Consider the following 15,466-nt stretch of genomic DNA (forward strand, 5'->3'; position numbering starts at 1 on the left):
TGGCAATGATTTCCACAGATTCACCACCCTCAGCCTAAAGAAACTTCTCATCTCTGTTCTAAAAGGACACCCTTCTATTCTGAAGCTGTTCCCTCTGGTTTTAGACTCACCTACTATAGAAAATATCCTCTCCACATCCACTCTATCAAGGATTTTCAATATTCGATAGCATTCAATGAGATCCTTGATCCTTTTTAATTCTAGTGAGAACAGGCCCAGAGCCATCAAACACTCCTCATACATTAATCCTTTCTTCTGGGGATCATTGTTGTGGACCTTCTTTCCAATGCCAGCACATCTGTTCTTAGATGAGGGGCCCAAAATTGCTCACAATACTCAAATGTGGTCTGACCAATGCCTTATAAAGCATCAGTGTAACATCCTTCCTCTTGTATTGTTGTCCTCTTGAAATGAATGCTAACATTGCATTTGACTTCCTTACCACTGATTGAATGTGCAAGTTTATCTTTAGGGAATCCTGCACAAGAACTCCTGGTTCCCTTTGCACCTTTAATTTTTGAATTTTCTCCCCATTTAAAAAAAATAGTCTTTGCCTTTATTCCTTCTAAAGTGCATGACTCTACATCCCCCTACATTGTATTCCATGTGCCACTTTTTTGCCCAGTCTCCTAATTTATTTAAGTCCTTCTTCAGACTCTCTACTTCCTCAACACCACCTGCCCTTCCACCTATCTTCGTATTGTTTTCAAACTTGGCTGTAAGCCATCAATTCTGTCATCCAAACCTTTGACATGTGAAAGGAGGTGGTCCCAATACCAATGCCTGTGGAACACCGCTAGTCACTGGCAACCAAGCAGAATAGGCCCCGTTTGTTCCCACTCTTTATCTCCTGACAGCATTCTTTTATCCATGCTAATATCATTCCTGTAATATCATGGGTTCTTAACTTGTTAAGGAGCCTCATGTGTGGCAACTTGTCAAAGGCCTTCTGAACACCTAAGTAAACAACATCCACTGACTCTCCTTTGTCTATCCTGCTTTTCATTTCCTCCAACAGATTTGTCAGGCAAGATTTTCCCGTAAGGTAATCATGCTGTCTTTGGCCTCGAAGTACTCCAAAACCTTATTCTTAATAATACACATCAACATCTCACCAACTACTGGTAAGGCTAACTAGCCTATATTTTCCTCCTACTTCCCTCCCTTAAAGAGTGATGTGACATATGTCATTTTCCAGTTCTCCAGCATACAGCTGGTGTCTTTCACAGTGAAGACGGATGAAAATTCTTAATGAGTTTGCCTTTCCCAAGTAGACTCAACCACAGAAAACTTCAATGTTCAAAGTATTTTTTATATCCAAGTGCTTACAGTACTGTGCAAAAGTCTTATACATACACACAGGCACAGACACAGAGAGACACACACAGACAAATATAAGTATGCATGTTAATTTTACTGCCTTGCAGAAACTGCTCTTCAGCTACTTCCATAACTCCCTATACTCACTGCACAGGATCTCTTCCCTCTTTGTACCTATGTCATTAGCACCAGTGTGCTCCACAACCTCCCTCTTGAGAATCCTCTGCAGCTGCTCTGAAACATCCTGAACCCTAGCACCTGGGATGGCATCCTGGTGTATTTTATGCAACCACAGAACTTCACATCCGACCTTCTAACTGTAGTCTCCTCTTACTATTTTTGTTTGACTTCTCCCTTCCCCGCTGAACCTTAGAGCCACCAGGATACCACTGCTACTGCTGCTGTGCCCTGATGGGTCATCCTACTCCTCAGCCCCCCCCCCCCCACCCCAGCATTATCCAAAGAGATATAATCGTTGCTAAGGGAAATGGCTGTAAGGGGACACTGGATTGATGGCTTGCTTAATTTATTCATCCTGTGGTCACCTATCTGCTTTCCGAAGCCTACATTCTGGGTGTGACCACCTCAGTAGAAGTCTCATCTATGATGTTTTCAGCCTCTGATTATCTTGAGTACATCCAGCTCCAGCTACAATTCCTTGACCTTGTCAGTCAGGAGCTGCATCTGGGTGTACTTACTGTAGGTGTGGTCATCAGGGAGATTGTCAGGTACTCTGAAATCCCACAGGAGGAGCATTCCACTGCATGAACTACCACCATCCCTACACTTGTTATACCTTAATTTCTCAAGCTCTACCCTGTGCCTGTTCCCACCCAACCCTGTTGAGCCAAAGCTTGATCATTCTAAAACTGGCCAACTCCAACAATAGCTGCTCCACTTACACCTCACTTCTTTTTTTTGGCCCTTGCTAAGTTACTAATAACCCAAGTAATCTCCCATTCCGCAACAGGTCTTGACAGGCCCCAGTCACTTTTTAAACCTGGTATGTAAAGTCCACAATGGAGTGTCTGTGATCTCGCACTCTGCAGACTCAGCAAGTCAGGTAGCAGATGTGGGGGGAGAGAGAAAAGGAAAGCTAGAATTAGCATTTGAGTTTGACTTGATGAAAGAGTCAGCAATGAGGGTAACAGGTTCACGGTCTGATAAAAACTAGGTGAATTTTGAAAATGCAACTTAGTATAGTTAACATAATTATAATGTAATTTCATGTAAAATATTATGTCACTAAAGTGTGATATGCTTCCAAAACTAGAGGTTATTACTACAAAGTTTTAAAAGATCAGAAATGTTGACCGCTAACTGTGGTCATCCTAACTGATTTTGCTAAGGTGTGGAGAGGGCTTTTCCTTTTGAATGGAAAATTGGCTTATCAAAGAACTTTCTTAGTTGATTTAAATAAATGAAGAAAAGTTATTATGGGCAATTTAGCCTGGTATCTGTTGACGTGAAATTGCAAAAGTGAGAAGCATTTGTTCTACGTCTTTCTATAGAGGCTTTTGAATATTTCCAACTTTTTTCTATCTTTATTTTAGTTTTTAACATTTTTCACCTTTTAGTTGAATAGATAATTGAATGTTTTTCTTTGAGTAATAATTGATATAGAAAATAGATTTCCTTCTCTTTTCCTGAGTACTGATTTGGAATGTCTTTTTATCTCTGTTGAAAAGCAGACATGTTTGACAACTAAAAGACGTCATCTTCAGTGGTTCAAAATTCCCTCCATACTGCATTGAAATAGGAGCATAGATTTTTGTGCTTGGATCTCTTTGGGTGCAGGAACAATAATAGTATTCCGATTCAATCTATCATTAACTTTAGTACTAAATAGTTTGCTTAATCTGTTTCTTTTGGTGAGACTGTTGATCGTCTTTGAGATAGCAGAGAAACTAGTGGCTTAGTATTTACTATTTATGTGAATTTTGCCAAACAAGCATCACAGTCTTGTAATTGAGAAGTGTTAAAATAGGTTGCATTGGAGTAGTAAGAAGAATTATTTTAGAAAAGTGTTTAACACACAGTCTCTATAATGTTATTTTAGTATTTTGTCTAAGTATTGAATACTACTGCAGCAAAACAACTTCCCCTCAGATTATAAACATGAGAAATACTGCAGATGTTGGAAATCCCCTTTCTGAATCTCTCTGTCTCCATCTCTGGAGACACTGTTGACTCACATCTTTTATGAATCTATTAATTACCGTGACTACCTCTTCATGCTCTGTGTCCTGTAAAAATTACATTCCCTTTTCTTAGTTCCTTCGTCTCTGCTGCATCTGTTCCCAGGATGCCGCTTTCCTTTCCAGGATATCAGAGATGTCTTCCTTCTTCAAATAATGGAGTCTCCCTTCCCCAACCATTGATGCTGCCCTCACCTGCATATCCTCCAATTTTCCAAATATCCTCACTCACCACACCTTCCCACCTCTTTGACAGGCCATGAGTCTCCATATCCAACACATTATTCTCTACAACTTATGCTGTCCCCAAAGAGATCCTACCACCAAACACATCTTTACCTTACCACACCTGCTTTCCACAGGGATCACTCCCTCGATGATTCCCTTGTCCATTCATCACTCCCCATTAATCTCCCTCTGAGCACTTAACCCTACAAACAGCCAAAGTGCTATCCCTATCTTTTCACCTCCATTCAGGGCTCCAGACAGACTTTCCAAGTCAGTCAACATTTTACTGTGAATCTGCTGGGATTATCTATTGTGTCTGGTGCTCCTGATGCAGCTTCCTCATAAACTGGGGGACAGCTTCATCGAGCACCTCCGCTCCTTTTGCCAAAAGCGGAACTTCCTAGTAGCCAAACCAATTCTTATTCCAATATGTCTGTCCATGGCCTCCTCTTGTGCCACAATGAGACCACCCTCGTGCTGGAAGAGCAGCATCTTATATTCTGTCTGGGTAGCCTTCAACATGAATGCAAGAATATCGATTTCTCTTTCTGGTTAAAAAAAAATTATTCCTTCCTCCTCTTCTGTTCCCCACTCTGGCCCCGTACCTCTTCACACCTTCCTATCACCACCTCCAGGTGCCCCTCCTCCTTTCTTTCTCCTCTGGTCTCTCTCCTCTCCTATCAGATTCCTTCCTCTCTACCCCTTTACCTTTCCTACACAACTGGCTTCATCTATTACTTTCTAGCTATCCTCCATCCCCTACACCCACCTTTTAATTCTATCATCTTCCTCCTTCCTTTCCAATCCCGAAGAAGGGTCTCAGTCTGAAATGTTGATTGTTCTCTTATCTCTGTAGATGCTGTCTAGCCTGAGTTCTTTCAATATTTTGTGTTGCTTCCCCTCAGAAAAATATTTTCATCTGAAATTTTTAAATAAATTTCAAAAATGTAATGAATGATTAAAACGTTTCCTTTGATGCCATGTTTTAAATATTTTTTCCTTTGGTTAAGATCAAGAATTAATATGTTTCAGTGTCTTGCGCACATCATTGATTCTAGACATGTTCTTCATTTATTACTTTAGTTCCCTTTCTTGTTCATTTCCAGATTACCTTTGTATTTGATGTATTACATTGCTGGTATTTTAGAAAATTCTCAACATTCAATCCCTACATATTAAGGTTTAATATTATTGTGAATACCGTCTTATTTTCCAACCAAACCCAGGGCAAAAGTTCAAATTAAACCAGCCCCAACATCAATAAGCAATTTTGTTGTTCTTATACCCATTAACTGAAAATATAGAAACTAACTCTTGTAGTAATTTACTGGAAAAGGGGATTAATGTGTGCTTGCTTCCACCTGTGGGTTGGCATTTAGAATGAATCTGCTAACTTCCTCAAACCTGGTACCAATGTGATCATAGAGTTTAACAGCATAGAAACAGCTTGTCTCTGTGGACCAAGATACCTCTCTGAGCCTACACAGCTTCCTCTGGCAGCTTGTTTCATATGCCCACCACCTGAGGATCCTTTCCAAATTTTTTCCCTCTCACCTTAAATCTAAGTCTTGTAAATTTAGACTCCCCGACCCTGGGAAAAGGACCTTATCTACACACCTCATTATTTTATATACCTCTATAAAGTCATCTTTTAGCCTCCTGAGCTCCAGGGAATAAAAGTTCCAGCCCAGCCAGCCCATCATTACAACCCATCAGTTCTATTAGTATTATTGTGAATCTTTTCAACGTCCTTCATTAAAAAAAAAGCCTTCCAATTGTCAATTGCATCATACAGCTGAATCTACATAAGCTCTAGCCACTCATGTCTTGGCAACTGGCTGAATCAGGCTTCATGTTTTTTTTAATTGAGGCACAGTGTGGAGCAGGCCCATCCAGCCCTTTGAGCCATTCCACTCAACAATTCCCCCAATTTAATCGTAGCCTAATCACGCGGCAGTTTACAATGACCAATTAACTTACCAACCAGTACATCTTTGGACTGTGGAAAGAAACCCACATGGTGACAGGGAGAACATACAAACTCCTTACAGGCAGTGGCAGGAATTGAACCAGTACCGTAAAGCAATGTGCTAACCACTATGCTACTGCGTGTGCCCAAAGTTTCGGACATTAATAAACATTTACTGTCATTTAAAGGCTATTCTAAATTAATCTCACTACTTAATGAATACAAAAACACAACAAAGAAACACCATTATATTTAACCATTATAAAATCAGTAGAGCTGCCACCTGCCCTGGCAGGTTTTGTGATCTACAAAAAAGATCAGGATCCACAGAAGTAGAACCAGCCACAGCATTGATTCAGTGTACATCCTATAGGCAAATTCTTTCATGGTAGCTGAATTGCAGGAAGTTGCTATTCTGTCACCTGACTTCAAATGCATATGGGAAATCGCTGCCAATTGCCTCTTAATTGGACTTCTGCATGTTGCACAGAATGCTTCAACTTCCTGATGGTTATGGAAGGAATCTGTGGTGGAATTTTTTGAAACAAACTAACCTTCTAGTTACCTTCCTCAGCTAATGGAATGAACTTGAGCACTAGTTTTTAAAATAGAAGAATAAGTTGTGATGATCTTCCCAAGTTAGAGAGGTTGTTCACATTGTTCCAAATGCTATGGTATACAGTTACAAGAAAAAGTTTGTGAATGAACCCTTTGCAATTACCTGGTTTTCTGCATTAATTACTTATAAAATCTGATTTCATCTTCATCTAAGTCTCAATAATACATAAACACAATCTGTCTAAACTAATAGCACACAAACAATAGTACTACTTGTCAATACTGAGTACACTATTTAAACAATCATAACCTAGGTTCAAACAAGTATGTGAACCTCTGGGGTAATATGTTCTACAAAAACTTTGGAGTCAGGTGTTTCATTCAAAGAGTTGATATTTGAGGTGTGGGTCGTAGAGGTGCCTTCCCTACTTAAAAAAAAGACACGCAAAGTCAGGTTACAGACAGTGCTTGCTCTTCTCAAGAAAGAACTGTTTACATGTACCATGCCTCAATCAAAACAACTTTCAGAAGACCTTAGAAGAAGAACTGTAGACATGCCTGAAGCTGGAGAAGGCTACAAAATCATTCCTAAGGACTTGAGTGTTGATCATTCTGCAGAGATCACACCAAAAACAAAGCACAATGTGCAATGCTGAAGGAGGTGGAAAAAGAAACCAAGGGTACCAGCAAAAAGGGTGCAGAAATCTCCAGAATCTCTGTTATGTGTCCTTTGCACAGTACAAGAATGGTGTTCATGGAAGGTCTCCAAGGAGGAAACCACTGCTTTCCAACCAAACATTGCTGTACATCTCAAGTATGCAAAAGACCTCTTGGATATTCCGCAACACTTCTGGGGCATTGTTCTATGGACAGAAGAGACAAAAGTGAATTGTTTTGGCAGAAGTGCACACCTCGATGTTTGAAGGTTTAAAAAAGAAAGGCACTGCACACCAACACTCAAATCTCATCTCAACTGTAAAGCATGGTGAAAACAGCATCAGGGTTTGGGGCTGCTATGTTGCCTCAGGGTCTGAACAGCTTGTAATCATTGAGGAATCAAATTCAAAATTGTATCAAAATTTTACAGAATGTCAGAATAGCAGTCAGTCACCTGAAACTTAATAGTTCAATGGTGTAACAAGACAATGATCTGAAATGCAAGAGTAAATCAACAACAGAATTGTTTAAAAAGATGATACTTAGTGATTTAGAATGGCCAAGTCAGAGTCCAGACCATAAAACAATTGAAATGCTATGGATGACATGACTTGAAGAGGGCTGTTCATGCAAGGGATCTCAGAGATGTTGATGAACTGAAACAGTTTTATATGGAGGAATGGTCTAAAATTCCTCCTTGCCATTGTACAAGTCTATTCAGCAGCTCTAGGAAATGTTTGGTGGAGGTTATTGCTGCTAAAGGAGGGTCTACCAGTTATTAAATAGAAGAGTTCACATACTTTTTCCAGTCTGGACTATGAATGATTAAACAATCTGTTCAACAAAGACATGAAAAGTACAATTGTGTGTTATTAGTTTAGGCACATTATGTTTGTCTATTATTGTGACTTAGATGAAGATCAGACCACATTTTACATGTAATTAATGTAGAAAACCAGGTAATTGCAAAAAGTTCACAAACTTATTCTTGCAATTTTAAGTCAGTAATCATTACAATTGCAGAGATTGCTGCCCATGTCTGTACAACAAAGTGCTGTAAATAGCTTTCTGTGTTTGAGGGGTCTCCTTTGGCAAGTTTATTAGTTTGTGATGAACTTGCTGCTGTCTCTGAACACATTTGTTCTAGTGTTCAATAATTCATGCAAATTATTCATAATTTCAATGACTCATTTGAAAGGGGGTTCCTCTTAAAGTTCCATTATTGCATTGAAATACCATTTTTAGATTATGTTGTGGAATAGAATTTAATGTTGAAATGGTGCTACTGAAATTGTTAATTCTGAAAATTTTAACAAAGTTTTGAGCTGAATCCCAGATTATCTATCTGACCAGCACTGTGTTTTGTCTCAAATGTGGGCTCATAGTTGCAGATTTGAATTCTCTGCTGATGAATTTGACACTAAAGAAAACTTGAAGCAATAGATGTTTTCAATAGTGAGAGCAATAATTGTTGGTAGAGCTAAATAGATGTTCATAATTTTCAAAATGTATATAGAATAAAGTTATTGTTTCAATGCATAAATATCAGCCTACATTCTTCATATTTAAGCTAATCACTTGAAAATTTGTTGAGACATCAGTTTCAATCCTCTACTACTGTGATTGACTTTCATGTTTGATTTTACTGCTTTGTAGGGTGTGTGTTTAATTTGGAAGATGTTGAGCCACTACTGTAGTTTTTATGGAGCAATAATTATATCTGATGGTCAGCAGGGAGAAAATGATAAACTAGCAAGGGCAGGAATGCTGAGTTTATTGCACTTGGCACAGGATAGAGGCAGCAAAATTTTGAATGCTCTAATTGATCTACTCTGATAGTTTGGATATATTTTTCATTCTAATAGTATTTACGCTAATGAATGTCAATTGGACATGTTCAAATGTTAGTGTTGTACTTGAAGATTGCTTGTACTGACAGACTGTATTTGGTTATACCAATGCATTTCTTTTGTCCTCTATTTGCGTATTTGTGGATATTTAATATCATGTTAGTCTTAACGTGCTTCAGTGGGTTGACATTAGAATGTTTCTTCTTAGAACATCTATAGAATTGACCAATGATGGTTCCAAATTATATTAAGAAAGTATTGAATGAGTATTCCAAATGGAAAGTGTATAATTTGACATTGTTAACATTTTTTGCACCCACAGGTAAAACGATATCAGTGTACATTTGAAGGCTGTCCACGAACATATAGCACAGCAGGGAATCTGCGGACGCATCAGAAGACTCACCGTGGTGAATACACTTTTGTTTGCAACCAGCAAGGCTGTGGCAAAGCCTTTCTCACCTCCTACAGCCTACGAATCCATGTCCGAGTCCATACCAAGGAAAAGCCATTTGAATGTGATGTACAGGGTTGTGAAAAAGCATTTAACACACTGTATAGGTAAGAGAGTGCATTACCACAGCAAGTGATTCTCTTTTGGATGAGTTCCATAAGCTCACTCATAATCTGGACTGGAATCTTAAAAATAATTTTTTTTTCTATAAAATGCTTTGTAATGAAGGGAACTTACTTTCTTCTCCCTACCACCCCCCCCCCCCCCCCAGTAAATTCAGATTTTATTCCTGGCTAAATGGTACAGTTTAATCTGAAATGTAACCGATTTATGAGAATTTAATACTAAAAAAAACAGTAGAAATAAAAGAGAAATTATATATATTTAATATTATAATATTATAAATTATAATATTATTATAATATAATCCCAATTATATTATACATTGTTCGCTATTTTTAAAATTTACCTTGCATACCTTGCATTATTAGTTGGTATATTGAGCATTAGTCTTCACAATCATTTTACAGAAAGCTTCCATAATTGCAGCAGTGGCGTCTCCTTTACTGATTGACTAGTGGCATTCTGCAGGGGTTGGTATTGGGACCACTTTTCACATTATATGTCAATAATTTTGGATGACAGAATTGAAGGTTTTGTGGCCAGGTTTGTGGTTGATACAATGATAGGTGGAGAGGCAGGTAGTGTTGAGGATGCAGAAAGTCTGCCGAAGGGCTTAGACAGATTGGGAGAATGTGCAAAGAAGTGGCAGATGGAAAACAGTGTATAGAAATGTATAGACATACACTTTTTAGAAAGAATAAAGGTGTAGACTGTTTAATAAATGGGGAGCAAATTCAGAAATCAGAAGTGCAAAGGGACATTAGAGTCCATGTGCAGGATTCTCTAAAGGCCAATTTGCCAGTTAAGTCAATGGTAAGGAAGACAAATGCAAAGTTAGCACTAATTTCAAGAGGATTAGAATATAAAAGCAAGGATTTACTGCTAACATTTTATAAAGCATTAGTCTATCTGCACTTGGAATATTGTGAGTAGTCTTGGGCCCCTTTTCTAAGTGAGGGTGTGCTGGCATTGGGGAAGGTCTAGAGGATGTTCACGAGAATGATTCCAGGAATTAAAGGATTAATGTATGAAGAGCATTTGATGCTGTACACGCTGTACTTTGGAAAAATCTGTGGGGATTATATTAAAACATATTGAAAGGCTTAATTAAAGTGGATCTGGAGAGTGTTTCCTATAGTTGGGTCGTCTAGGATCAAAATACATGGATGCCCCTTTACAATAGAAATGAGGAATTTCTTTAGGCAGAGAGTAGTGAATTTGTGGAATTCATTGTCACAGGCAACTACGGAGGCCAAGTCAGTGAATATATTTAAAGCGCAGATGGTTGATAAGTTCTTGATTAATAAGAGTGTCAAAGGTTACAGGGAGAAGGCAGAAGAATGTCATCAATGGGGATAATATATCTGCCATGATGGAATGGGGGAGCTGGCATGATGGGCCAAATGGCCTAGTTCTGCTTCTATGTCTTGGGGTATTATAAGTGGTAATTGATTTTCATTAGTGCACAATTTTACTGAATTTGCCTAGAAATCACTCGAGGCCTTTAAGGCTTTTTGTTAAATTTTATATTATGACATCATAGGTTTACACACATTTCTCACAGCTGTGAAGGACTTGTAATATTACTATTTTTTCCACGTATACTGTTTGACCTGCTGATTGGTACCAGCATTTTCTCTTTTATTTCAGACTTTTATCATCTATTGTTTTTTTTAAGTTTTTATTATTTCTACCGTGTGAATTGTAACTCTGATGTGGATTTATATTTGGATTGGTGGACATTTTTTTTTAAATTGAGCAACGGTTAAAAATTTCTACAATGAATCTAGGTCATGCATTTTGACAATTTCTATAACTTGTCCATTTCACTCTTTAAAACGGGGTTCCCAATCTTTCTTACACCATTAGCAAGGGAACCATGAACCCCAGGTTGGGAACCCCTGCTTCAAAATACAATTTAATAATAGCTGATCTAAACTGACCCAAAGTATTATCTCAAGTTAGTTTTCCCATAGTTGCTAGTCATTAAATTAATTTTAAAATATGTGCTTCTGGAGTTTTCTTCTTCCAGAAGCTTGGCTTCCCCTCCAGCATGGTTGATGTGCCCTTACGCATACTTGCTCCATTTCCCACATGCCTGATCTGACCCTCACTCCTCCTCCCTAGGCAGACTAGCAATAGAGTTGATTTGGTCTTCAACTTTCACCCCACCAGACTCTGCAATGAAAATTATCCTCTGTCATTTCAAAGGATCTGCCCTGTGTTCCAGAATATAAGTACCATTATAAAGAGCATGGCGTTGCCTCTACTTAGAAGTTTACAAAGATTTGGTATATCATCTGAAACCTCAACAAATTACTATAGATGTGCAGTGGAAAGTATACTGGCTGGTTGCATCACAGCCTGGTATGGAAACAGCAATGCCCTTGAACGGAAAAGCGTACAAATACGGCTCAGTCCATCAAGGGGAAAGCCCTTCCACCATTAAGCACATCTAGAAGGAGTGCTGTTGCAGAAAAGAAGCATCCATCATCAAGGACCCCCACCATCCAGGCTATGCTTTCTTCTTAACACACACAAAATGCTGGAGGAATTCCGCAGGCCAGGCAGCATCTATGGAAAAAAGAATTGTTGATATTTTGGGCTGAAACCCTTCGGCAGGAATGGTGTTGCTTGGATTTCCAGTATCTGCAAACTCTCTCTTGTTTATGCTCTCTTCTCATTGCCGCCATCAGGAAGAAGGTGCGGGAGCCTGAGGAGCCAGTTATTACCCTTCAACCATCAGGCATTTGAACCAGAGGGGATAACTTCACTCACCCCAGTAGTGAACTAATTCCACAACCTATGGTCTCACTTTCAAGGATTCTTCATCTCATGTTATTTATTGCATATTTATTCATGTATGTATGTATTTGCACAGCTTGTTGTCTTTTGCATGCTGGTTGTCGGCCCAGTTGGTGCAGCCTTACATTGATTCTATTATGGTTGTTACTCTATTATGGATTTATTGAGTATGCCCTTAAGAAAATGAATCTCTGTGTTGTATGTGGTGATATATATGTACTTTGATACTTTAATAAATTTACTTTGAACTTTGCTGTTTCTACCAGTTCCACATAATCTTGCTACCGGTCATATCTTCCCTCTCCCCAAGCCACTACTCCTTTGTGATTTCTGCAGCAATTATGCTCTTCTAGACTTCTTGCTCCACTCATCCCACCTTTCCCATTTTCTGGCATGTTCCCCTGCAAACAAACGTGATATAACACCTGTCCACCATGTCACCATCCAGGGTTCAGATAAAGCAAAGATTCACCTGCACTTCTTCTAACCTGCTGTACTGCATTAGGTACTCATAATGTAGCCTGCTCTACATCAGTGAAACCATGCAAATGAGGCAATAGTTCTGCAGAATACCTGCACTCTGTCAACAGTGGCCATCTTGGGCTTCCAACAGTGTGTCATTTTAACTCCTTTCCACTACCCCCTCCCCTCCCACCAATCTGTTTACTCTCATCTTCTCCACTGCAAACACAACTTGGGAGAACAACATCTCATTCTGCTTGGATAGCTTACAATCCAATACTATGAGTATGGAATTGTCCAATTTCAGTTTACCTACACCATTGCTGCTCTCCTACACACACTTGCCTTTCTACCTAGTTTTCTTCTCCCTTTCTTTCATATCTGTCAACCCTCCCTCAAAACCTGGTTCTAATTGTCCATCATCCCCCTACCCACCTGCTTCCACCTATCATCTATCAACATAACTTACACATCCTCCTACCTAACCATGTACATACTCTATGTACTATCAATCTTTCTTGTTCCTTCTCAGTCCTGGTGCAGGGCTTAACATAACATGTTAATTTACACTTTTTGTCTTTACATATGCTGCTTAACCCACTGTGTCTTTTTCATTGTTCTATTTTTTTTTGTTCTAGCTTCCTGCATCTGCACAATATTGCCTTAAGTTACTTTTGAGTACTTAGATTTTAATTTCAGATCTCCCCGTGTTTTATCTCCATGTGTGTGTTTTTCCAAAGGTATTTACAACAGGAGTACAGAAATTAATACAGCTTTGCCACTTCTGTATAGCAAAGCTAAATTTAGTTTACTTGTCTAAAATATAATGCTACATCTGCTTACAGTTCCTAAATTAGCTGCTGATACACAAAGGGAACCAAACTTGTTAAATCAACATCTTTATTTCTCCTGCAGGCTGAGTACTAATGAGTGCTCATGTTCCCTTGGCACTTAAATTATACAGGCAAGCAGGCTTGATTGCTTGAGGCCTGTGTCCAATGGGCAACATTGTTTTCATTGACACCATGACCATGCATGAGGGAATAAAATATGATCAAATTTGTTTTTCACTTAGTTATTTGCTTGATGCATTACATAACCAAGTTTAGCATTAGCTATCAGTTTTAGGAAAATGGTGGTTTTTATTAAAGACCTCTGTTAATTCATGAGGCACCAAATGATTCACAAGTATATTTTGAAAAAAATTCCACTCACTTGTAAGATATGGAAGCAAACTTCAAAGTAATGAATTTCCACAAAAAATTTTGTATGACCTTGTAACAAAAATATTTATAAATTAATTCCTTGTACTTTTCTGATTCAGCAGCAAGAGGGATTTGCAAATAAATGAGGCAATGTACATGTGTGAAAGATTATATTTTTTTTAAAAAAGTTTCATGTTAAGTTCAAAGTAAACAATGTGCAAATGTAAGTAAATAGCAATAAATAAACTGTGCAAGACAACAAACTGTGCAAATGCAAATGTAAGTAAATAACAATAAATAATGAGAACATGAAATAACAAGATAAAGAATCCTTAGAGTGAGATAATTTGTTCAAGAGTCTGATGGTTGAGGGATACCAACTGTTCTGGAACCTGATGCTGTGAGCCCTGAGGCTCTTGTACCATCTACCTGATGGCAGCAATGAGAAAAGAGCATGCCCTGGGAGTGAGGATCTCTGCTGATCAATGCTTCTTTCCAACGACAGTATTTTATGTACTTTATTAGAATTGTATAAAGATAAAATGCAGAATGAAGGAAGAATGGCTGTGGACTGGTTCCCTTGTACTTAGAACATTCTCACATCCCAAACTATCACCATTTTGTCTTACAAACTTTCATTTTGCATTATATGTTTTAACATATACAAAAGTGGAATCAAATTTAACTCTTTCCTTACAGGTCATTTAAATTGTTCTTTAGTTGGCCAAGGCACTATGTGAACACCTTGCTTACAGTGTGTTAAACATGTGTATTAAGCAGAATCTGTTTCCCTTTTGGTGATAGTAACATAGTAGAGAATGAACAAGTAAAAATCTATGTCTGCATAATATTTAGATCCAGTAACAATTAACTTTTATTAAAACACTGGAAATATAATTTTACATTCTCTTGCTAGATACAGTACTCAAGCTATTGTGAAAAAAAAATTGTCCTGAACATAAGGGGGATATAAAAATAAACTACCCCTTTTTATTCTTACTCCCAAACTGTACATATCAAATCTCCTATCCTGGTTTTACCCCAACTTGAACTCTAGTTAAGATTTCCCCCCAAAAATCCACACACCCTCTTGTTGCCGCCTTCTGAATAGCAATTCCATCTATACAATACTACTTGCTAATCAACAAATGCCCCTTCTGTTGTCATTACCCAGTCTAGTTTTCATTTGACTCCAAATACAGCCATGTTGTTAAGCCATGAGTGCTCTTTGAAATGGCTTAGCAAGCAATTTATTCAATGGGTTTCTATGCTGTATTATTATGGCTCTATACCTCCTAAAATAAGGAGACCAAAACTTGGCAGTCCACTAAATGTACTCTCTCCTAAACAGCCTGAAGAGCTGCAGTGAGACTTCCCTAGTTTTACATTTCATTGCCCTTGTTGTGAAGGCCATCGTTCATTTCTTTTTCTAATTGCTTGCTGTAACTGCACACTGACTTTCTCATTTGGATAAGAGGATATTTGGATCCCTCTGTAGAGCGGCATTCTGTTATCTTTCTCTAATTAACCTTCTGATTTACTTTTGTTCTAATCAAAATGGATTACCCTGCATTCCGTATCTTTTACTGCATTTACAGCTGTTCCATATTTTTGGAAGATATTTCTGAGGGAAGCAA

General features: G+C 38.3%; 1 protein-coding gene across 5 annotated transcripts in view; it reads left to right on the top strand.

Annotated features, from left to right (window-relative positions):
* mtf1 (metal-regulatory transcription factor 1) overlaps positions 1 to 15,466 on the top strand; it is a 99,556-nt gene that overhangs the window by 41,220 nt on the left and 42,870 nt on the right. For all 5 annotated transcript variants that reach the window (XM_059954333.1, XM_059954332.1, XM_059954335.1 and 2 more), the window contains exon 3: positions 9,103 to 9,341. In XM_059954333.1, the coding sequence (XP_059810316.1) occupies positions 9,103 to 9,341 (239 nt within the window). The remainder of the gene's footprint in view (positions 1 to 9,102; positions 9,342 to 15,466) is intronic.

Source organism: Hypanus sabinus, chromosome 30 (genome assembly GCF_030144855.1).
Source record: "Hypanus sabinus isolate sHypSab1 chromosome 30, sHypSab1.hap1, whole genome shotgun sequence".
In the NCBI taxonomy this organism is placed as follows: Eukaryota; Metazoa; Chordata; class Chondrichthyes; order Myliobatiformes; family Dasyatidae; genus Hypanus; species Hypanus sabinus.